Here is a 25810-nt window from a genome sequence, read left to right on the forward strand (position 1 = left end):
TCATATACGAAAGAAAAGAATAAAAAGAAAGGAAAAATGTACCCACTACCCACATACAAAAGAGAGAAAAGCCGCTTTTAAATAAATAGTGGAGCTGTTAAGCAAGGTATGAAAATAGGATATACGCGTATTTTTCATATTTTTTTTACAATATGTTGTGGTTTGAGTCTTTCTTTGTTAGACTGTGGTATAAATGTGAATATATTTTTCAACGGCCATGTATCTATTGCTTGTTAAATATATTTGCAATTTTTTGTCTTTCTTTGTTAGACTGTGGTATTACAATATGAAGTGTGAATATATTTTTCAACGGCCATCTATCTATTGCTTGTTAAATATATTTGCAATTTCTTTTGTAATATTTGCTTTAACCTGGAGGAAAATGTTATGAAATAGGGCTGGATATTTTATGACATTTTCTGCCTTCCAATTACTTTGTCCGGGGGTAGCCTGACAATTTGTCGTTGTCCGTCAGTCGTAGCAACCAGCATTTTTTTACAATATTATGATTTTAAGAAACAAAACACTTTCAAAAAAATTTAAAGAAAGAACTAACTTAAAAATATTATCATTTTTATTATTCTTTACAAAATCCCGGAATTACCTGCTCTAACTATTATCCCAAGGTTATGTATTAAATTTTAAATATATTTTACAAAGAGTACATTTTATTAATCATGATTGTTATATATATATATATATATATATACTTTAAAATTGAAAATGACGTATCCATCCACTTACATACGAAAGAAAAGAATAAAAAAGAGAAGAAAAGAATAAAAAAAAAGGAAGAAAAGAAACGTACTCCACTCACCCATAATAATCCATTAATAAAAAATTATTATTATTAATGTATAATAAATAAATGTAAAACATTTTTTGTAATATTAATTCGATATTAATATGATATTATTATGATGTAGTTAATAAAATGTCAAATATTTTGTAATATTAATTCAATGTTAATACGACATCACTACGATGTGGTTATGATATCAAATAGGTGTAAAATATTTTTGCAATATTAATTCGATGTTAATATGATATCACTACGATGTGATTACGATATCAAATAAAATGTCAAATATTTTGTAATATTAATTCAATATTAATACGACATCACTACGATGTGGTTACGATATCAAATAGATGTAAAATATTTTTGCAATATTAATTCGATGTTAATATGATATCACTACAATGTGGTTACGATATCAAATAAAATGTCAAATATTTTGTAATATTAATTCAATGTTAATACGACATGGTTACGATATCAAATAAATGTCAAATATTTTTGTAATATTAATTCAATGTTAATACGATATCACTACGATGTGATTACGTGATAATATTTACATCGCATAATGATCGCTGCGATATCGCAGAGATATCGAACTAATCAATGTCGAATAAATATAGTTACGACTAACTTAACGACGTCGAATCTATTTTTTATCAAAATATCGTAATGATATCGTAATGATATCATTGCAATATCTAATCAATATCAATTGTAAACTCCAAGTTTCAGCAAAGATCTTAAAGACCATAGTCTTCTCTGGTCCTACATGCAAAAAGACCGAACTGCGTAGGACGCGGTCCTCTATCGGTCTTTCATAAATTTTGAAATTTATGATAATTCTGGCTAAAATTAAATGATTGTCACAAAAATATCCTTTTTTGGATTCTTGTGTAACCATTTTTCCATTTTGGAAGGAAACAGAATTTCCTTTTTTTTGGACTTGTGTAATATCATGTGATCGCATTTGACCAATTGCAGTGATCGGTTAACATTACTTAGGACTATGGATTCGAAGCATGCGGTCCAGTCCTACAAAGCGGGACCAGCTTGGACCAGACCGAGACAGACCAAGTAGGACCATTAATCATCTTTAAATACTCATTCTCATCCTCCCACTTTTTCTGAACTTGAAGATGAAATTCTTCAACTATTATGATTTATTAAAAAATTATTAAATTAAAAACAAAGAGACTAAAATAAACTAAAGCTATTTTGCTAAAATATGCTTAAATAAGTATATTTAAATTATACTTATATATTATATTAAAAAAAAATGTTAAACAGACTTATAATGCATATTAAAAAGTTTAAAAAAGTTTGTGCTCAAACTCTGCTTAATATGCTTTGTTTAAGCAATCCCTAACTAATGCATTACATATCACTATTAAATTTTATTAAAGATATAGAAAATCACGTGATAATTTATTATGGTCGATATGGTAAATCATAACGCTTATTTCTGTGTAATATAAATTCATGTAATAAGGGAACTTAGAAGTTGCGAATGGGCTTTTTTTTTTTGCGAATGGGCAAATACAATTTTTATTGGCTTCCTACTTACTGGCGTTGACTCATTAAAAGAACACGTAGTACCACTGTAGTACCTAGTATTTTTTTATTAAAAAGCGGTTCAATTTGCAAAAGTATCTACTTTTTACGTGTCCACGTATCTAACAATACCACATATAACAAATTTTGGTTTTGCCCATTTTTATATTACTTTCAATCTAATTTTTTTTTGTTTACTTTACAAAAACCATTTTATTTCTTGATAATTCTAATAAATTAAAAATATTTTTTATAATTACATTACACTTTAAGGGATATTATTATATGACAACAAACCATCATATTTTTCGTGTTGTACTAAATTTGAAAAATTCATTAAAATAATATTTATAAATATAGATATTGACAAAATCAAATTATTTACTCATACTTACAGGAGTTACATAAAAAGAATTTTTATCTCATACCAAATACTTACAAATTCCCAGCGCCTAATACGCCTAAGTCTGAACTACCGTACATCTACTCCAAAGAGCGATAAATGCACATACACTCACCTGCCAAAAGTATCTGGATACTTCTAAAAAATGACCATTAAATCACATTATTTCGACGTCCAGTAATCAGAATTTAATGATTTATGATTCATTGGATTTGTCTAATTGAGACGCATCTAACCGCAGTATTTTCAAGTCTATAAGTTCAATAGATCAGAAGTTATTGTTAAATGTCTAAAAACAGTAAAATGCAAATAACTTTTGATCTATCAATCCTAGAGACATGAAAATAGTAGATACAATGTACACTCCCCGGTAAAAAGTATCCGACCACCCTAAAAATTAAAAAATCTTAAAAAATTCAGTTGGCCCAACAATAAATTTATATTTATTTTAAAAGTTTGAGACATGAGACACTTTTTAAAAGTGTTTTTTTAGCTTAATTATTAGTAAAAATTGGCGGAAATTTTTAATTCTAAAAATGGCAAAATTCTTAACTTTTAACTAGAGCAGTTACGGCCAAATGAATGCCAGAAATCAATTCTTTGACTAAAAAATAGCTTATGTTTAAAAAATCAGAAAGGTTGGACTGGTAGTTGCCGAAAAATCCACCACTGAAGATCATAATTTTTATATGTAAAAACGGTAAAATCACTATTTTTGCCAAATTTTAGTATAAAAATTATGATCTTCAGTGGTGGATTTTTCGGCAACTACCAGTCCAACCTTTCTGATTTTTTAAACATAAGCTATTTTTTAGTCAAAGAATTGATTTCTGGCATTCATTTGGCCGTAACTGCTCTAGTTAAAAAGTTAAGAATTTTGCCATTTTTTAATTAAAAATTTCCGCCAATTTTTACTAATAATTAAGCTAAAAAAACACTTTTAAAAAGTGTCTCATGTCTCAAACTTTTAAAATAAATATAAATTTATTGTTGGGCCCACTGAATTTTTTAAGATTTTTTAATTTTTAGGTGGTGTCTTTTTACCTATAGCAGTATTAACAAGACAAATCTAATGAATCATATTTTATTTTTCTAAGTTTAATAAAGAAGAAAACGTTGTGAAATTTGTATTTGTTAAATTTTTAAAGACGAAAAATGAATTACTTCATAAAGTTAAATCACATTATTTCAATAACCAGTAAACAGAATTTAATCATTTATAATTCAATGAATTCATATTATCAAGATGCATCTAATTGCAGTGTTTTTATGTCTCTAAATTTGATGGATCAGATGTTATTTTCAACAGTAAAATGCAAATAATTCATTATTCATTTTTAAAAATTTGACATATACAAATTTCACAACGTTTTTTTCTCTATTAAACTTAGAAAGATGAAATATGATTCATTAGATTTGTCTTGTTAAGGGACATTGTATTTATTATTTTCATGTCTCTAGGATTGATGGATCAAAAGTTATTTGCATTTTACTGTTTTCAGACATTCAGCAATAACTTCCGATCTATTGAACTTATAGACTTGAACATACTGCGGTTAGATGCGTCTCAATTAGACGAACCCAATGAATCATAAATCATTAAATTCTGATCACTGGATGTCGAAATAATGTGATTTAATGGTCACTTTTTAGAAGTGTCTGGATACTTTTGGCAGGTGGGTGTATATCTTTTATTTTTATAATTCCCATAACTATTTCTTTACATTCAAAAGAAAATATAAAAATACTTTTTTAATGATATTTAAGAGATGATATCTTGAGAATTTAATAAGAATGATCGGGGCCATAGGCTAACTTCTTAATAGAAAGTTCCATCTGAAGAGGATATTAAGAATAAGCCGATAACAATGAGACCTATGAGCTAGTTTTATTATGAACTTTCGCTAAGAACATTATATAACCGATATTTTTTTATTTGTTTTTTTCAAGCTCATTATAAAAAAGTTTTTTAATATAAAAAACTCTAAAAATATTTATGCTTCAAATTTTGAAGAAAAGTCAAATACTGTAATTAACTATTTAATATTATTTAACGAAAGATTTTATTTTATGCGTACCAGATTTTTGGCACATATGAAATTTGAGACAAATATAAGTGTCAAATAAGAAATAAATTTTTGAGAGCATAACATAAATTTTTTACGTATAAATAAATATTATTCAATAAATATATCAGAGAAAAATTAAGTATAACTTTTATAATTATTTAACCAGTAAAAATTTTACAATATGAAATTCAAACATCTTTAATATAACCGATCTGCTAGTAATATTTTCTAGATTAAAATAAATTTCAAGTTCTTTTGTAGATAAAAAAATTGAAATTAATTGTTATTATGCATAAAACTCTTAATATTTGCCATTATTTTTGTCTTCAATCAATTTACTCTTTTTAAAACATTTGTTTTTAAATTCACTATATGTAAAATTTCATCATACCATTGTTAAAAACTTTTCAAATACGAAAAAAAACTAATTAAAAAAAATGATGATGTAAATTATATAAAATGTAATAAATCTTAGTTTATTCGATTCGACTGCAATTTAATTTCTCGTTTGTTACTCTGTTTACCATGTCTCGTGGGTCCCGTTTAACTCACCGCATCGACAGTTATTTTACCGACAAACGTTTCACCGACAAACGTTCGTTTCACTGACAGGTCATTTCACCGACATTTATAAAACAAATTTTTTTTTTAAAAAAAAATTAAACATAAAAATTTTTTAATTATTAATGCCACAATTTTGTTTTATTACGTATAATACAATTATTTTCAAATACATGAACATTAATACCTCAGAGATAAAGAACATTGGGATTAAAAATAATATCTAATTGGATTGGATTGTTTAAGAAAAAAAGAAAAATCAAAAATCGCGTCACATTTAAAATCGTGGCGCAAGATTTTTACCAATAAAAATTCGGTGGCGTGACCCTTGCGACATGTCGCCATGGCGATAAAAAACAAAACCCTTTTTTAAAATATTTTAAAATTATTTAGGTAAATATGTGAAATCTTTAAAAGATGGTATTAAAAAATAATGACAGATAAGATAGTATAATATTTAATTATTTAAATAATGATTTTTTAATTACAAATTTATGTAAAAGAAAAAATTTTTTTACATATATTATTGAGCTAAAAAAACTAATGATAAAAGCTAAAATATGAAAGTAACAGATAAAATAAATGAAATATAATAATTTCCCTTCATTTAGTACCAAGTAAAATTTCTTTCAGTTCATCATCATGTTTTGCATCACAACCTTGATTTTCGGATTTATTGTTCACCTTCTTTGTTGCCATCAAGATGGATTTGCATAATATAATCATTACTTTTTTCATAATCATCACTTTTATCATAATAATCACTTTTTTCATAATCATCACTACTTTGATTTTCGGTCTCCTTAACATCACTAATTTGATTTTTGGTCTTCTTAACATCACTACTTTGATTTTCGGTCTCCTTCTTAACATCATCATTGATTTTGGATCTAATGTCACGAGTCAAATAATTAACATAATAATTACTTAATACATATAAGATTTTGGATCTAATGTTACGAGTGTTACGAGTCAAATATGTAACATCATCATTACTTATTGCAAATATAGTAGTGGCATACTGAGATTTAATCCCCTTAATCATATTTATCGGAAGTTTGTTGACATTGTTGTTGACGTTGATGTCATTTAATAAAAACAGCATTTTATTATATAGATCATAAACATTTTTCGCTTTTCGATGTTGGAGATCAGTAACTTTTTTCGGAGCATTTTCTCCATCATTATCGCTAAATAGCAATTCTCCGAGACGGTAATAACAACGAATAAGTTTCTGATTAACAACTTTGTCTGACTTGCGTTTTCCATCAGGAATAAAATTCTGAAACAAGTGAGTTCCAAAATGTTTTCCAAAATCAATATAACTTTTTACAGGATTAAGTTTTACATCATCTTCGACTTCTTTGATTGAATCAACGATTTCATAATATAAATGTTTAAAAAAATATTCATCTTTAACGAGATGAGTAGAATAATTAAGATTAATGGAATGAAATGTTTTCTGGTTGATTTCTTTAAACAACTTATGTAATTTTTCGAATTCTGTGAAATAATTTAATTCATTCAACCCTTTATGCAATTTTGTATAATAGTTATACCTTCTTAATTCTATGAATTTTCTCAATATTAATCCTTTCGATATTTGATGTAATTCTTTCGGGTCCAATTCTTTTAATAATCTTTCTAATAATTCTTTTAATTCTTTTGATTCTTGTGATTCTTCTCTTGATGTTTTTTGACTAGTTTCTTTTTTCAACTCATCAAAATTCTCAAATAATTTTTCTATCTTGATCTCGGAATTATCGGAATTTTTCGAAATTTCTTCAATAAATTTATTTTTTTTTGATTTGTTTGCTTTTTCTGTTTCGGGTATCTTAGGTAATTTTTCTTCCACCTTTTTCATAAAACTAGATAATTCATTATCTATAAACTTTATAAGCACCTCCGAAATTATATTATTAAATTCTTTTACATTTCCTGTATTAGATAATTCTTCAATAAATACCTTAAGTAATTTTTTTTCTATCTTATCAATATCCTTATTATCAATCTCCTCATTATTAATCTCCATACTTTTAAGTAATTCTTTATGCAATTTTGAATAATCAATCTCCTCATCATCTTTATTAAGTAATTTTTGTAATTTTTCTAATTCATTCAACCCTTTATGCAATTTTGAATAATTGTGATCATCTCTTAATTTTATGAATTCTTTCAATATTAATTCTTTCGATATTTGATGTAATTCATTTGGGTACCATTTTTTTAATAATTCTTTCTGGCTAGTTTCATCATTTTCCTCAAATAAATTTTCTTTCACTTTATAATTAGATAATTTGTTTTCTATAACTTCCGAAATTTTATCATTAAATTCTTTTACATTTCCAAGTGTATTAGATAATTCTTTTCCAAGATTAAGTATCTCATATAATTTATCAATAAATACCTTAAGTAATTTTTTTTCTATCTTATCAATCTCCATATCATTATCATTTTTATTCAGTAATTCTGTGAAATCACTTAATCCTTCATTCAACCATTCATGCAATTTTGTATAATTGTGATCATCTCTTAATTTTATGAATTCTTTCAATATGAATTCTTTCGATATTTGGTGTAATTCTTTTAATAATCTTTCTAATAATTCTTTTAATTCTTTTGATTCTTCTCTTGATGTTATCTGACAAGTTTCTTTTTTCAACCCATCAATTTTCTCGTATAATTTTTCTATGTTAGGGTAATTATCGTGATGTTTCGAAAATTTATCAATAATTTTTTTTGCTTTACTTGTTTTGAAATGATTCTCATCATGTATCTTAGATAATTCTTTTTTCAACTCATCAATTATCTCATATAATTTTTCTATCTTGATCTCGGAATTATCGGAATTTTTCGAAAGTTCCGGTTCTTCAATATATAATTTTTCTATCTTGATCTCGGAATTATCGGAATTTTTCGAAAGTTCCGGTTCTTCAATATATAATTTTTCTATCTTGATCTCGGAATTATCGGATTTTTTCGAAATTTCCTCAATAAATTTAATTGCTTTTTCTGTTTTGAAATCATTATAATTATTAAGTATCTTAGAAAATTCTTCTTCCACCTTATAATTAGATAATTTGTTTTTTATAAATTTTTTAAGCACTTCCGAAATTATATCATTGAATTCTTTTACATTTTCTGTTTCAAATTCTTCAAATGTATTAGATAATTCTTCAATAAATACCTTAAGTAATTTTTTTTCTACCTCCTCTTTATTATAATTATTTTTTTCTCTTGATTTTATGTGATCATTCAATATTAATACTTTCGATATTTGACGTAATTCTTTTAATAATCTTTCTAATAATTCTAATGATTCTTTTGATTCTTTTGATTCTTTTGATTCTTCTTTTGATGTTTTCTGGCTAGTTTCTTTTTTCAACTCATCAATTTTTTTATATAATTCTTTTATCTTACTGGAATTTTTCGAAAATTCCTCAAAAAATTTTTCTGCTTCTTCTGTAGATAATTTTTCTTCCACCTTGAATTTTTTAAGCACTTCCGAAATATTATCATTAAATTCTTTTACATTTTTTGTATCAAAATTTTCAAATGTTTTAGATAATTCTCCAATACATTTAGAATTATAATTAGATAATTTTTTTTCTATAAATTTTTTAAACACTTTCGAAAGTTTTTCATTAAATTCTTTTAATTCTTTTACATTTTCTGTTTCAAAAATTTCAAGTGTATTAGATAATTTTTCAATAAATACTTTAAGTAAGTTTTTTTCTATCTTAGCAATCTCCCTATTCATCAAATCTTTTCTTATATTATCATGCATCTCAAATAATTTTTTTTCTATATCATCAAGTTTATCTTTAGCGCAACGATTAATTATTTTTGCATACCTCAAATCCTCGATGGGAGTTTCTATCTTTTGATCAATCTCTTTTAATATTTTAGGTATCTCGGATAATTCTTTTTCTATCTCATAAAGTATCAACGGCAGATTTGTAATCTCTTTCAGATTTGGTGGATCCTTTTGTTTCAACGTCTGATTTGTATCCTCTTGTTTCGACGTCTTATAAAAAGTTTTTTTCCATTTCTCATCATATTTTTCCAAATTATCACAATTTAATATTTTAGGTATCTCTTCGCGTAATTGATCAACTTGTGCACTTGTTGGATCCGTGAAATTATTTAAGCCTTCTGCCCACTGGTTAATATATTTCAACCTTTCTTTTATTCCGTCAAGTTCTCCAATTAAATTATTAGTAAAATCAGTAAATTCTTTTGTATGCGATTTCTTACTTTTCTCCATTATTTGTTTAATTACTTCCAACTCCTTAGTTATCTTAGTAAATTCTTCTTCTATTCCATCACTTCCTTTTTTCGACGGCTGTTCATTTTTTTTCTCGTTTTCCTTTTCTACTATATTTAGCAATTCCTTTGATGCCCCATAAAGTTCCCTAAGTATATGGTAATCAACAGTCAATTTAGTCGATTCTGATTTAAAGTGATATTTTTGATCTTCCGAATCCAGAATAATTTTGACAAGCTCTTTCAATGACAATTTTTTCATAAGTTTTTTCATATTCAATTCTGATTGTGAGTTAGTATTTTTTTGTAACATAAAATCAAGTTCTTCCATCGCAGTATATAATTTCCATATCCACAAAGCAATATCAGGAGCTATTGCATCTTGAACCTCCTTAGCCTTCTTTGGATCATTTTCAACCAAACTAGTTAGGCGCTCAGTAGTTTTCGACAATTCACTGTTATCAAATTCCTGTTTATCATCTTTCATATCGTAAGGCTTAAAGAGACCTTTTAGCAGATTTTCCAAATCAAGAGCGGTATTCCTTTTAATGTGAATTTTCATACCATTTAAAAGTCGGTCTATATCCTTTCCTCCATCACCTGAAAAAGTGAAAATACTTAGCGAATAACGAATTGTACCAGCGAGAATTAAAGAAATCCCTCCAAAAATAATAATCGTCACGTTTATTGAAATCACATTTTTTCCTTGAGAAGTAAAGTTAAGTATAATAAAAACAATGAGTAGTAATGAGCTAAACAAAGTAAATGTAGTATAAAATGACTTCATCCTCTGTAACCATTTACACCAACATTCAATTGTATTTTCAGTATTTCGAATGTCATCCTCATCAGTAGTTTTCAAGGAAAGATCAACACTTTCATCGCTCACTTCTGAAAATTTAATGGCAATGCAATCTTCATCCGTCGACGTTTTAGTCATAAAATCTTTAAAACTCGTAAGTAAAGTCATCAAAGAACCGACTCCGACTGCAGCATTTTCTACAAGGTCTGTGATGCCAGAATTTCCATCTAAGAAAACAAAAATAGCCCCAAAAAAAATGGTAGAAAGAGAGAAAATAATAGCTTGAAACGTATTTTTTTTCGCAATCTTATGAAGAGCCAAATTCTTATCTGCAACTCTTTTCAAATTTCTCAGACGGTATTCTCTTGCCACTTTAAGTCTCCTTTCCTTAAGTCCCTTCAAACTTGTTTCTTCATCCATCTTTATCTCGTAACGTAATTTAACAAAGCTCAAAATATAACGTAAAATGTAACGAATAAAGCGTGAATTAGATTAAAAAGTCCGTGAATGTGAAACGATTTTTTAATCTTTTCGAAATCTTCATTAAATAAGAAAATAACCTTATTATATACGATAAAAAAGAGAAAAATAACTTGATAAGAATGTAACGTCAAACAATAAGAAAAAGTAATTGTTAATTTGGTTCCCGTGATGATAAATAAACAATATTGTAATTCATAATAACGAAAATTTAATTCTTTGTTCCATTTGTTTGTAAACACGACCAAAGCGATAATAATCTCCAAATTGAGAGTGGATAATAATTGATAATCTTGTGTCGTTAAACGCAAAATTTTGCATTTGCGTACACTTCGGATCTTGTGTGACAAAAAGAGGGTGTAAGAGATGTATTCACGTCTAGAAAAAAAAATTTTCGGCCAATATTATATTATCAAAACGTTAATAAAATGCTTAATAAAACCTAAAGGAACTTAAATTTCAAGGAAATATAGGTATTTTTTGTCTTTTAATACAATTTTTTAGCACTTTTACACATAATTTTTAACTTTATTTTATTAATAAACAAAATATAGAACAAGTTAACAATAAGAAAAAGGTTTGGTTTCCATGATGATAATAGTTACAATTAAAAAACCAAATTTACCAATTTTGTAATTCACAATAAAATTTAATTCTTTGTACCATTTATTTGTAAACCCGACCAAATCTCCAAATTGAGAGTGGATAATAATTGATAATCTTGTGTCGTTGGGGAAACGCAAAAATTTGCATTTGCGTACACTTCGGATCTTGTGTGACAAAAACAGGGTGTCCCGTCTAGAAAAAAAAATTTTTCGGCCAATATTATACTATCAAAACGTTAATAAAATGCTTTAATAAACCTAAAGAAACTTAAATTTCAAGGAAATATAGGTATTTTTTTGTCTTTTAATACAATTTTTTAGCACTTTTTACACATAATTTTTAACTTTATTTTATTAATAAACAAAGTATAGAACACGTTAAATCTGTTATTGCTATTTTTAATGTAACGTCAATCAATAAGAAAAAGTTTGGTTTCTCATGATGATAATAGTTACAATAAAAAACCAATTTTACCAATTTAATTCACAATAAAATTTAAATTTGTTTGTAAACCCGACCAAAGCGACAATAATCTCCAAATTGGGAGTGGATAATAATTCAAAAATTTGCATTTTCGGATCTTGTGTAACAAAAACAGGATGTATTCACGTCTAGAAAAAAAAAATTTCGGCCAAATATTATAATATCAAAACGTTAATAAAATGCTTTAATAAACCCCAAAGAAACTTAAATTTCAGGGAAATACAAGTATTTTTTGTCCTTTAATACAACTTTTTAGCACTTTTTACACATAATTTTTAACTTTATTTTATTAATAAACAAAGTATAGAACACGTTATATCTGTTATTGCTATTTTAATGTAACGTCAAACAATAAGAAAAAGTAATCATTAATTTGGTTTCCATGATGATAATTACAATAAAAAAACAATTTTGTAATTCATAATAACGAAAATTTAATTCATTGTTCCAATTGTTCGTAAACCCGACCAAAGCGATAATAATCTTACACTAGGGCCACTAGAAGATTGGAAGCACAAAATGCACATCACTGCTGACTAGGGAAACGTAAAATTTTGCATTGTGTACACTACTACACTTCAGATCTTGTGTAACAAAAACATGGTGTATAAGATGTATTCACGTCTACCTAAAATAAAGAAAAAAAATTTTTTTACGGCCAATATTATACTATCAAAACGTTAATAAAGTGCTTTAATAAAACCTAAAGAAACTTAAATTTCAAGGAAATATAGGTATTTTTGTCTTTTAACCCAATTTTTTACATAATTTTTAACTTTATTTTATAATAAACAAAGTATAAATCTGTTATTGCTATTTTTAATGTAACGTCAAACAATAAGAAAAACTAATTATTAATTTGGTTTCCATGATGATAATTACAATAAAAAAAACCAATTTTACCAATTTTGTAATTCATAATAACGAAAAATTTAATTCTGTGTTCCATTTTTTTGTAAACCTGACCAAAGCGACAATAATTTCCAAATTGAGAGTAAATAATAATTGATAAGCTTGTATGTCGTATTTTTGTCATACGCTAGGAAAACGCCAAAATTTCATGCAAATTTCATACACCCGATTAGAACAACCATTCTTATCTTCTCCAGTAGTCCCTAGTCTACTTCAGAATTGATTGATCGGCATTTTGATCACAAAATTAAAAACCTTGCGATTCAATTTTGAGCAGATGATTGATTGATCGTGATAAACTATTAACCAACCAATTAGTTAGTGTTTTGTTGTTTTTGTTTATCTACAGTTAAAATTTTATTGGTCATAATTTTTAGTGTCAATCCTGAAGTAACCCCGGACAATTATAATCAAGGTCATATCCCCTATGTTAAGAATTTTAAAAATTTATTATTGCCATCTTGAATTTATTATAAATGTAAAATTTTAATAAAATAGTTGCCTTACTATTATTTATGACTTTGTAATTTAAAAAGTAATATTTAATAATGTAGTTTTTTATTTTTTTGAATATTTCTATGTATAGTACCAATAGTGAAAAAGTGTATATTTTTTTGCCAAATTTTGCCTTATTACACAACTTTATCTCTAATTTTAATCAGTAAATTTACATAATTTTGGTATCAAAAGATTCTTTTCTTTAAAAGAACCATTTTTTTCTATATTATTTTATAATATTTTAACTTAATAAAACTATAAGATAAATAATGTATAAAGTTTAAAATATAGTCAGATATGACAACTATAATTATTTGGGGTCCTAGTAGACTAGTATCAGCTGTATCATCATCATCACTTTTCCACCCTCATGTGATTTTTGTGACGCATCAGCCACATTGATGCAAAAGTATTAGACTTGACCCTCCTCGTGGTATTTTCTTGACCTGATCAAAAATGCAGATCTATGCATAGCAATAAATGTATTTTTCTTGACCCGATCAAAATATGCAAGTTAATGCGTAATGATAAATGGAATTTTCTTGACCCATAAATGTGATAATTAATATTGTGATTATTGTGATTATGGTGATAAATTTTGTAAAATGTAACGTTAAATCATATGATAAATTATTTGATACGAGCACTACGCGAACTCTTTATTATTATGATTAGTAATAGTATTATTGAGACAATAGAATTCTTCAGTAATAGATAACATATATTCCAGCTCAGTCTTAGATGAAGCAATCAATGTAGAATCATCCATAAAAACAATATTATTGATATGAAAAGGTTGAGCTGAAGCAAAAGTAGAGGAAAGTGATGTAGAAAGATCTGGAACATAAAGAGTATATGGGTCAACCATGGAAGATTTAAGAACAGTGAGCAATAGATCAATATATATAACTCATAACAAGGGTGATATGATTTTCCCTTGATCAATACTAATGCAAATAGAAGTTAACTTTTTGGCAAACATGACATAATGCCTTTATCTTTATTATACATGCTGCCTAAATTATTTTGGAATGCCATAATTATAATTTGGGATGCCGTAATTCATTCAGTTTATATATAATTTACTATGTAAAGTGCCAAAATAATTTGAGATGTTATAATTGAATTTGGGATTTTACTTATAATTACGGCAGCCCAAAATAATTTGGGTGGCATGTATAATCTTTATTAATTTATTAGAAACATTTACAATTAAACAAAATACAATAAAAGAAATAATAATAAAAATAAACTAACTAAAAATAGGACCCTACTTACTTATAATAAAGGTCACTATAGAAAATTAGCCCTTTACTAATAGTTTTTACTTTACTTTTTTTCTTAAATTCTATTGTTTAATTAGCTAAAAAGGAAAAAATCATAACAATATATTAACATAAAATTTCCTTTTATAGTAGGATCTGTAAAGAAAATTTTTACCTTAGGCCTGGAGGTGACCTATCTTATAAGTAAGTGGGTCCTCTAAAAATAAATTAAAGCTATATAGTCTTTTAAAGAGTAATTAAAGTAAAAATAAAAAACTAAAATAAAAAAAATTATTAGTACACTAGGAAACGGGAACCGTTATAAGTCTGGAGCGAGGTATAATAAATAAAGATGTAGCGATATTCTACTAATTAGCAGCACAACGCCTTGGAATTCTGGTAATTTTCTGCTGATTAGCAGCATAATGCCTTGAAATTCCTGGATAGAGAAACTCACATGATTGAAAATTTACACGTTATTTCTATAAATCATTATAGTGCATAGATATATATAGTTCTTCGCTTCGCTCCAGACAATTAACACTCCCTAGATCATTTTTCATGTTATATTTCAAGCATAGTAGATGTAACTATACTAATTAGACAACGAAAAGTGCATCTATTATAAAAATTGATGTCCAATTCTGCTAAGAGAGCAGTTATCTGATAGCACCATTAGACGACCTAGAAAATCCAAAAAGTGATTAAATCAATTTAATCCTTAAACGATCAAGTTTTTAATCCAATTCTTGTCAGCATTACGTGATAGCTTGATTTAGGTTAAAGGTGGTAAAGTAAAGACAAGCAAATACGAGAATTTAGACAAATTAGAAGACTTTAAATGGATTTTAAAAGTGGTAGAAATATTGATAGAACATTTCTAGCAACTTTTTTTATAGTTACAGGCATCCTAAACACATTTGTACAGCTTGTGAATAAAGTTATTATGTATAGTAGAGATAATTTTGCATATAAAAGAGTGCAGCACTGCCAGATCAGAAAAAATATCAGAAAATGATGCAGGAATAAAACCTTACATAAGATCATGAGCAAACTAACTTGTAAAAAAAAAGATCTAATAAGGATCTCGAACATTACCAAAATAGGATCCCAAACAATATATATATAGATCAGATAAAAAATTCAAAATTTATTAAGGTCAATAAGCAAATATTTTTCATGTCTGCTAAACAAACTTTTATCTAACCTATAAATTTTTTACACTGCTAAGCAACTTATTTTATGACATATATATATTTATATATAATTTTTTTTATAAAATATATATATAAAAAAAAACTAAAAAAACAAAAATTTTTGAAATAATGTATGGATAAAGCTATTATTATTTTTTTGTAATATTACAACTTATAAATGTTTCTTATTAATATTTTCGTATATCTGTTCTGTGACTTCAGTGCATAATTTAAGCACTTTAGTTAAAGGAAATATTCAAAATCTTCTTAAGTAATGTTATTTAACAGGTTCGAATCTATTTATATATAAATTTTTATTATGATTAAATAGATATTTATGGATTTATTCATATTTTTTGTAACGCTACCAATATGTGAAATTTTTATTTTTAAAATTTACTGTAAAATTTATCAAAAAAAATATTTTTAAAAAATTTTCTAAGTAAAAATGAAATAACTTTTATTGATTATTACAAAAATTATAGTATAAAATTATAAAAAAATAGAAAACCACTTATTTTTCTCTTTTCACCTACCCAGTGCTCTCATTTTAAATATATATTTTTTTTAATATTACACAAACACGTATATGATTTATATTTTTAATATTACATGGACACGTCTTTATTTTATCAAAAACTCATTACACGATTACGTCTAAAAATGTTCTCTGTATTACATATACAATTAACTTAATATTTATATTAAAATTAGTAAATTTTTTTTACACAAACATGTTTATAACTTTGTTTACATGTTTTATTGGATTTTTTTAATGTGAAAAATGTAAAATATGTATTATATTATATATATATTAAACAATCTATTTTGCTACACAAATATATATCTAACTATTAATAATTTAATACAGTTGGACCTTGATATACCGATGCTGTTAATTTGGGTAAAATATATCATTATATCAAATTATTGTTATATAGTAAATCATAATGCAGGCTAAAGTCTAATTCTTGGCGGCATTATGCAAACTCTGAGTTTATTTAAAGATTAAATTATAGCTTTTCATTAACATTCATTTCATGAAACAAAAGTTGTTCATATTTTGTGTTAAAACAAGAGTTAAAAAATCTAATTACTTGGATGGAATGATGGAAATCCTTTTGTTAATTCAGGCCAAGTTTATAGTGCCGACCTGAATTAAATCAGTGTAACCTAAAATATCAGTATACCTTACTATAAACTACTATAAAGGGATAAGGGTGAATATCGATATATGTTACATCGTGAAATTATATATAATATCAGTACAATGAGGTTTTTTTATTAATTGTGAAATGGGACAACAAAAATTTATCAATACAGGCAATTATCGGTACATAAAATATTGGTACATTAAAGTCTGACTGTACTCTGCTATACATAATTATATCTGACTATTTTAAAATTATGTTATCAAATAAACAATAATAAATCTCACATAGGAAAAATTTTTATATATTGGTTAAGCAAACTCAAAACCTACATTTATATATATTGTTCAGAGTTTTACTAAAACAACTCAAATCCCATGTAACTAAAATTTTAAAATGCAATATTTCAGTTAATATTATACCTAAAAAGACAAATTATATATTAAAATATTCATTTTAATAGGATGAATCTAACAAACTAAAGATCATTAAAATCCAATCACTGGATCCCAAGATAGCAAAATTTGAAGTTAAAATCTACATATAACTTTATACATTTAGAACAGAAATTAATTATAGGGTTTATATAAATTCAGATCAGAGTTATTTTAGTAATATTCAGGGTCCTGTTCAACAGGATAGTTGCGATAAATGTATAAGATGCAGAGCAGGATTTACTTTAACTTCACAGACTGCATCTTTAATTTTTTGGAAAAGATGATTTTAATATGAGGAGAGAATTGATTGCATGATTTAATGATGATTTTTACACATATAAATATGTCTACCACTGCAATAGGTTAGTTTTCATTAAAACTACAGGTTGTTGAAAATATTCTTCAATTTTATTATAATTAACTGGTTTACCATTTGATATTTCTATAATATTTCTATTAAAATTAAACATTACTAGATTTCCAATTATTATTATTATATGTATTTATAAAATTTTTTTTTGCTTCATTAATATAATATTGTTTTTATTCGTATTTTATATAATAATTTAATTTAAGTTGTAGATCAATAATTATATTAAAAATTAGAAAAAAGAATCATTTTATTTTATTATATAACATAATATCATCAGGAAATTTGTTTAGGCGTAATTTAGTGTAATATTTCGGAGGTGGTGTAAAATTTTGAAATATTACACTAAAAACGTAATATTACAAAAGTTTACGCTCTTAAATTTGAATAATAATAGTAATTTAAGAATATCTCGCTATCTACTGATCCAATCAAGACGATCTATAGCTCATTGGAATCAGCTCATCAAAACGAATCGAATGGTAGTAAAATAATATTTCTACGTTTGATAGATGACTTTCTATTAATTTAAAACTTTATTGCATACTATAGAGCGTTCTATTAACTGTAGAAATGCGATTTTACTACCATTCGATTCGTCTTGATGAGCTGATTCCAATGAGCTATAGATCGTCTTGATTGGATCAGTAGATAGTGAGATATTCTTAAATTATAATAATTATTCAAATTTAAGAGCGTAAACTTTTGTAATATTATGTTTTTAGTGTAATATTTCGAAATTTTACACCACCTCCAAAATATTACACTAAATTACGCCTAAACAAATTTCCTGATGATAAATTAAAAAAAATATTAAAATAAACTTTACTTATTGCTATTACTGTATATACGTATGGAAATCATTTATTTTAGAATAGTAAAGTTTGAGTTTTTTATATCCTTTTGAAATAGCAATTCGCATATTTTGAATTTTACAATGATTTTGATTTTCTTTGTTAAGTAATATTTTAAGATGATTGAAGGGAGAATTATAAATAAGAATAGATAATGCTCTATAAAAAATAAATGTCCAGAAATTGTCTATGTAATGTCTAAAAATAGTCCAGAAAATATTTGATATGTTCAGAAATTGTCCAGTTATTTACACAATTTAATTTTTAAATTTTGTAATGTCCAGTTTCTGTCTAGAATATGTCTAGTATTATAATTCAGAACAATTTCAGAATAGACAAATCTGAACAAATTCTGGATATAACAAAATTCAGACAATTTGAACTGGACAATTTCTGAACATATTCTGAATGTTGAAAACAGTCAAGATTTAAAACATTTCCTATACATTTTTCAGACAGTAAAAACGTCCAGAATTTGCAAAAATTATCCAGATATTTTCTGGATATATTCTGAACATTTATTTTTTATAGGGATGATAAAGTTACAAATTGTGACTTTGACATATACACTATAAAATTTTTGAATATTATTATAATAGTAAGTAAATTATTTATTAATATAAATTTAAATAATAAGTAAATTAATATTTACTTTTAAAATGTAGTATAATTCCTTAATGATATTTCATTCTTTTTTTAAAATTGCAAAAGTATTTAAATCATAATTAAGTCTAATAATATCATTAAGAGGATATAAAAATTTATTATATATTAGTATTAATAATTTATTATAATTAATATTATATATTAAATTTAATTTTTACTTACTTCTTGAAGCATTAGTGCACATTCTAACATTAAATACATTAATGTTGCTACCCAAAACTCATTTAGCGATAAAATTCAAAAATCTGAAACTCAAAACTTTATTTTTAATGAAAAAATTGGTAAATCCAAAACTTTTCTAAATTATAATTAGTTTTGAAAAAGTATAAAAACAGTTTTGGCAATTAAGTTTATTATAAAAAATAGTTTCAGATTGAATTTTAATTAAACTAAAATTTTGAAAAAATAGTTTTGGCTAGCATCCTTAAAATACATTGAATTCCAATAAATCTTAACATCTAACAAAAAATTTGAAGAATTTATATTTGAATATAAATTACACTGACAAGTTAATCATTTTTGTTGTTATGAAGATGATCAAATCTTTATAATAAATTTCTGTAACTGAGGTATTACAATTAAATCAATACTTTTTTCAGAAATTTCTTTAAAATATTATTTGTATTTTAAGCTTCTCTAGCCATTATATTCTTTAGTATTTTTTGGTATATTAAATTCATTATATGTATTAGATAACAGATGTGATTTTTTTGTGATAAAAATCAATATTTTCTACAGAATGTTCAGTTTCAAGTTTTTTTAAAATGTATTGTTATTTACTGTATTATTAGCTATAATGAAAAGCATTTGTATTAGGTATAATAAATATTTCATATCTGCCAATCTGCAAAATTAACAAAATTCTTCTAAATTAAGGAATTTGACAATAATTTAATAAAAATTAGGTAAATTAAGTTTCATAAAAATGATTACACTTGTGTTATATGATCATATAACAGATATCAAGAAATTACTTCAACAAAAAGTAGCATTAAAAATTTTTTTCTTTCGTAAGGGGTGTACCAGAAATTACGTGATTATCTTCAATTAGAAACCTGACCCATACCTCCTTCCATGTGATTGAATTCTGATTGGCTAAAAAAATCCATACAGTATAATATATAATATATTATATTAATATATATATTATAATACAATTAGTTTGCTATTTAATAATCCAATTTGCATAAACTTTTTTTTGTTTTGTAGCTCCATTTATGCTTTATAAAATAAAAAAAAATTTATTGAAATTGAACTGCTAGATGGTGAAATAATTGCAAAAAAGCTTATTAATAAATAAATTATCACATCATATGGGTTGATTTGTTTACTCTGCATTAAAAAGAGTTATTAATTGATTTTCATATTCAAAATTGTTTTGTAATACCAAAAAATCATTTGATTGATAATCACTTGACTAAATAATAAGTTGAACAAAAATTTACATTTGTGAAACTTAAATTATTAAGCTGTGAAAACCCTATTTCACTAATAAAAAACCCATTTCTCATATATATAGAATTTTTAACATATATTATTAACAGTCAGGGGAAATCCGACACGCAAATCAATTTTATAATTGATTAAATTTTGTGTAACCATAATCAAAAATTCACTCCTAAGCCAATCATCAAAAATTTCAACACATTGTACTATATAAATATATAAACCTTGATAGACCATCACGTGTTCTATCGATTTTTATCGTCATTTTCTTATTTCAACAACATACTTCTCTTTTTATATTTTACAGAACTTTTGTTTTGAAAACAAGCTTTTTCAAGATCCAAGTTGAAATAACAAGAAGTAAGTGATTTTAACGGTAGAGTTATATGTAATTTTATGAGAAGAAAAGGTTTTTCTAAGCTTGTTATGGTGGTTGTCCAGGCAGTTATTGAGTAAAAAGCAAATAATAAAAAAAAATAGTAATTTTCGTTATAAAAAAAACTATTTAGCAACTTATTTCGGTTCTTTTTCAAGTGCAACAAGTTCTATATTCTAATATCGTTCCTTTTCATACATATTTTATGTTTTGATGTCTTCTTTCCAGACGGGATAATAAGGATAGTAAGTTCTTTTTTTACACTTTTCTTTTTTTGCTTTATTTTTTAAAAAATTTCTCACTATTTTTTTTTACCTTTTTTTTTATTTCTATTTTATTTTTTTTCTAAAAAAACTTTCTAATTCTTTTTTTTTTTAGATTTCTCCTGATTATGATGGCTTTAGTATAAAATATTTAAAAAAGTAAGTTGTATGACGCATTATAGACAAGATAGATCCCTTTTTTTGCTTTTTTATTTAACTTTCATTCTTTAAAAATTTTCTTTCTTTTTTTTCTTTTTAGTTTTTTTTATTTTGATGACTTTAATCAAGAAAATTGTCTTGTAGTGCTTGGCTTTTTATAGGCAGGTATGTCTTTTTTTTTTAATTACTTTTTCTCCAATTTTTTTTCGTTAGCATTGATTTTTTATTTTAATTTTTTTTTCCATTAACATTAATTTTTTTTGATTTTTTATTTTAATTTTTTTTTCCATTAACATTAATTTTTTTTTGTTTTTATCTTCTTAGATGTCTTATAATTTTAAGTTTCTTTAAGTATGGTTAGGAGTTATTTTCAGACGAGCAGTAATCTTTAACTCTTTCTTTTGTGATTGTGGCGAATTTTACTTAATTATATTTTTATGGTTTAGTAGTAGCAAGGTGTTCTTACTAGCCGTTAGTTTTTTCATTTAAGATATGTATATTTTAAAAAAATTAATAAATAATATAAATAATTTTTTAATATTACGTTCAAGTTTTTTTTTTGTGCAAATGAAAAAATAATTTTATTAAATATTAAGCATACATAATACTCAGCATGATGCTGAACCAGATGTAATCTATGTACCTATATTCAAGTATTATTATTTTATATTTTCGCTTTTATTAATTATCCTATATATTCCTTTTCACTTCCACTTCCTCTATCTTTACCTCTTCCTCTTCCTTTCGCTCTACCTCTTCCTCTACCTCCTCTTCCTCTTCCTCTTACCTCTACCTCTTTTATTTTCTTTTTCTTTTTTCTTTTTCTTTTTCTTCTTTTTTCTTCCTTTTTTTCCTTTCTCATTCTAGCAATTTCAGCAACTGTAATTCGGTTTATATTTCTTGCTCTTCTTCCAATAGTTGTATAATCTTCTGTTAAAAGAATTTCTTGGTTAATTATTGATTGTAATCTTTTGATACCAATATCATATACAGTAACTAATTGATTGATTCCTTCTTGATTTAAATTTTTACAGAACTCAAATATTGGATGATTAAAAAGATCTAATGATTCAAAAACATCAATTAATAAATGTGCAAGTTCCCAAACTTTATTTTTTCGAGATTGAACATTACGTTGTTGAGAACTTTTAACATTATCACCAATATAATCACAAAGCAGCATGTCAGTTCGATCCTTTTCTAATTGTGTAGCTCTAATTCTTAACTTTAATTCTTCTTTATCTGTTGGAATTCGTGTTATATTTTGTTTTACAAATTTGACACCAAATGTTTCTAAAGCCTCATCATAGGCAAAAAAATGCCCAGGATTTGTTAAATTTACAGACGGTGCTGTGCGAAGCATTGCACGAAGTTGAGGATTATTTTCTACACAGTAAAGGTGATAGGTTACAGATCTGGCATAATTTGACTTGCCAGCAATAGGAAACAATGGTGAAAAAGCTTTTAAACTTTCATGCTGTAAGTCAAATACACCCCAACGAATTTCAAACCAATGTGCTCGCCAATAACTAGCCCATTGAAAATATAAGTACCAAACTTTAATAATGTTATTTTCTTTTAAAATATTATTTAATGTTTCTTTTTTTCTTTTTACATATAAATTAATTGCAATACCAACTGAAACCCAAATCAGTTCTAATACTCTTGAAGTTGCTCTAAAATCTACACATTTTTCTAATTTATCCAAAAATTGCACACCCAATATTCCTGCCATATTAAATATTCCATACCCCGAAAAAATTGTGATTAATGTAGACATCATATCCTTATTTGTATGCCATTGTCCAAGAATCATTTTTGTTTTTTCATTTTTTTTACAATAACTAATACTTCTTCTAAAAATTGCTTTATCTGCAACAACATTAATATATTCTGAATCAATTTCATTTTGATACATTTTTAAACATTTATGTACAGCAAGATCATTTGATGGTGGATCACCGGCATCAAGAATAATAATATTAGGAGGGGGAAAATCACAACCAATTTTATAATATGTCATAATCTGATTACGTATATCATATCCATCAAAATTTGACTGATATGTAAAAGTATTTTCATCGAATGCAAGTAATTTTTCAAAAACTGAATTAAAAATATTTAATGTTTGTTCAGAATAAGAATTTTGTCCAAAAAGTAATGGTTGTTGATTTTGTGCTCTTTCTCGTAATTCAAGAGTATTAAGTGATTCAGGCATTTGAAATTGAAATAACATACGCAGAGTAGCATGTGAATGTCCTCTAGTTGCATCAAATATATTTCCATAACCAAATGTAGATTCCTTAAAATCCACATTATCTATTATACCAAGATTCCAAATATTTTCATTATAATGAATCCAGTCAGTTGGATTTGCTAATAATGCACGAATTTTCTCCAAATTACGCTCATGTCTTAAAGTATGACTAGTAATATTAACTATATTTAAAATTTCTTGTAAAGATGATAGAAGTTTTGGTTTACGACAAAGACTTGCCATTGTTCGAGGTAACCAGATTTTCCATCCTTTAAATGCAATATTTAAAATTATTGAAACAAAAAAGGTTATCTGTTTAGTAATTTTTTCATAATTTAATGGTTTAGGTTGTTGTTTATAATATTTTTTTTGTCGATCTAATTTTCTTTTTTTTGTCTCATATAAAGTTGTTAAAAGACCATCATAAAATTGCACTAAACATAGAGGAAATGTTGCACAATATTCTTCTAAAGAAGCAGGTGCTTCAAGTGACTTTTTGTGTGCTTTTAATTCATGCTTTGCAAGTATTGTTGAATTTGCCAATACCTCTCCAAATTCAAAGAAATGTTTTGGTGTAAGATTTTTAGGATTAAGTTTTTTATGTGTATTATAATCAAATTTTACTAAAGCAAAAATAACAAGTATTATAAATAAAGAAGGTACTGATATTGATGAAAAAGACTCGGAAGATGATAGTTCAGATGTAATGTTAGATTTTTCTTGATTAATAGTACATAAAATAGGAACTAATTGTGCTAAAACTTTTTTTTGCCAAACTAATTTATCTGAAGAAGCTACATTAAGAATCCAGCATCCAATTGCTTCCAATGCTTTTTTTGTATCATTATTGTGATGTGACATATTGTCACAATTTGGATCATTCTTTACACCTTTTCCAACACGTTAATAAGTATGCCTGCCCTTATTTTCATAACAATTCATACATACGTAACGTGCATTTTTACTCTGTTGTGTTGAAAATACAAGAGGATGATATACTTGTAAGGCACCACATTTTTTTTGTCCTATACAAGGAACTTGAATATTTCTACCTACAATTGTATATGAATGTTCTTCACAATTAGCACCACGACTAAAAAAAATTTTATTTTTACTACAAAATAAACAACGACGACGATGAATAATACTTTGGGTATACTTTTTAGTTTGCTTCAAATTAGCTGAATGTAGTTTATTTTGATCATACATAAAATGTGTATAACAAACTCCTAATTGTTCAATTGTGAAATTTTTTGCTCTAACTTCTTCTTCATCAATTTGCCACATACCAATCATTTGCCAAAGGCGCCTCAAATTTGTTTTGGAATTACATCTTTAAATTTTACCCTCAAATATATCAATTATAACACATAGACTCAATGTTTCATTGTCCTGTAATTCAGAAATAACTTCATCATGTTCATCATACTCTCTTCACCAGATTCTGTTTCAGAAAATTCGTCTTCATCTTCGTCTGAGACATTTTGTTGAGCAAATTTTTTCGCATTTGCAAGTGCATCATGATCTATTTCAAATAAAGGTTCACCATTATTCAATTCACTTTGTATAGATGATTCTTCAATTACACTTTCCTTTATTTAAAAGAATTTTAATAAAATAAAATTTATTAAAATATAAATTAAAATTATTCTTATTCACGTTAAAAAATAAATAAAATGAAGACATTCCCATTAATACTCACCAAATCTTTTTCTAGATTTTTGTATTTACTAAAAATTTTTTCAAAATCCACTAAGTTTTTTTCTAAATCCTCATATTCATCATCATTACCTATTGGGTCTTCCTCTAAATCTTCGTATTCATTATCATCTCCACTGGAAAAGTCTTTTTTAAACTTACATATTTATTACATAAGACTTTCTCCAAATTTCATATTCATTATGAGTTTTATCCCTACCTTTTTCCATTTCCAT

At 25.6% G+C, this 25810-nt stretch overlaps 2 protein-coding genes across 3 annotated transcripts; both read right to left on the minus strand.

Annotated features, from left to right (window-relative positions):
- Positions 1 to 5822: 5822 nt before the first annotated feature.
- On the minus strand, positions 5823 to 10877 carry OCT59_008224 (uncharacterized protein; the record flags this gene model as incomplete). The annotated part of the gene is made up of 1 exon (XM_025327775.2): positions 5823 to 10877. One exon carries the CDS (start codon positions 10875 to 10877, stop codon positions 6063 to 6065), a length of 4815 nt encoding a protein of 1604 aa, XP_025169527.2. The 3' UTR covers positions 5823 to 6062.
- An 11427-nt stretch (positions 10878 to 22304) lies between these two features.
- Positions 22305 to 25810, minus strand: OCT59_008225 (uncharacterized protein; the record flags this gene model as incomplete). 2 transcript variants are annotated; one of them, XM_066142318.1, is made up of 5 exons in its annotated part: positions 22305 to 24766; positions 24842 to 25209; positions 25287 to 25468; positions 25579 to 25721; positions 25795 to 25810. In XM_066142318.1, 5 exons carry the CDS (start codon positions 25808 to 25810, stop codon positions 22305 to 22307), a joined length of 3171 nt encoding a protein of 1056 aa, XP_065999210.1. The 2 variants fall into 2 exon arrangements, with proteins under 2 accessions (XP_065999210.1, XP_065999211.1); XM_066142319.1 differs by lacking the exon at positions 22305 to 24766 and having other exon boundaries at positions 24780 to 25209.

Source organism: Rhizophagus irregularis, chromosome 16 (assembly GCF_026210795.1).
Source record: "Rhizophagus irregularis chromosome 16, complete sequence".
Taxonomy (NCBI): Eukaryota; Fungi; Glomeromycota; class Glomeromycetes; order Glomerales; family Glomeraceae; genus Rhizophagus; species Rhizophagus irregularis.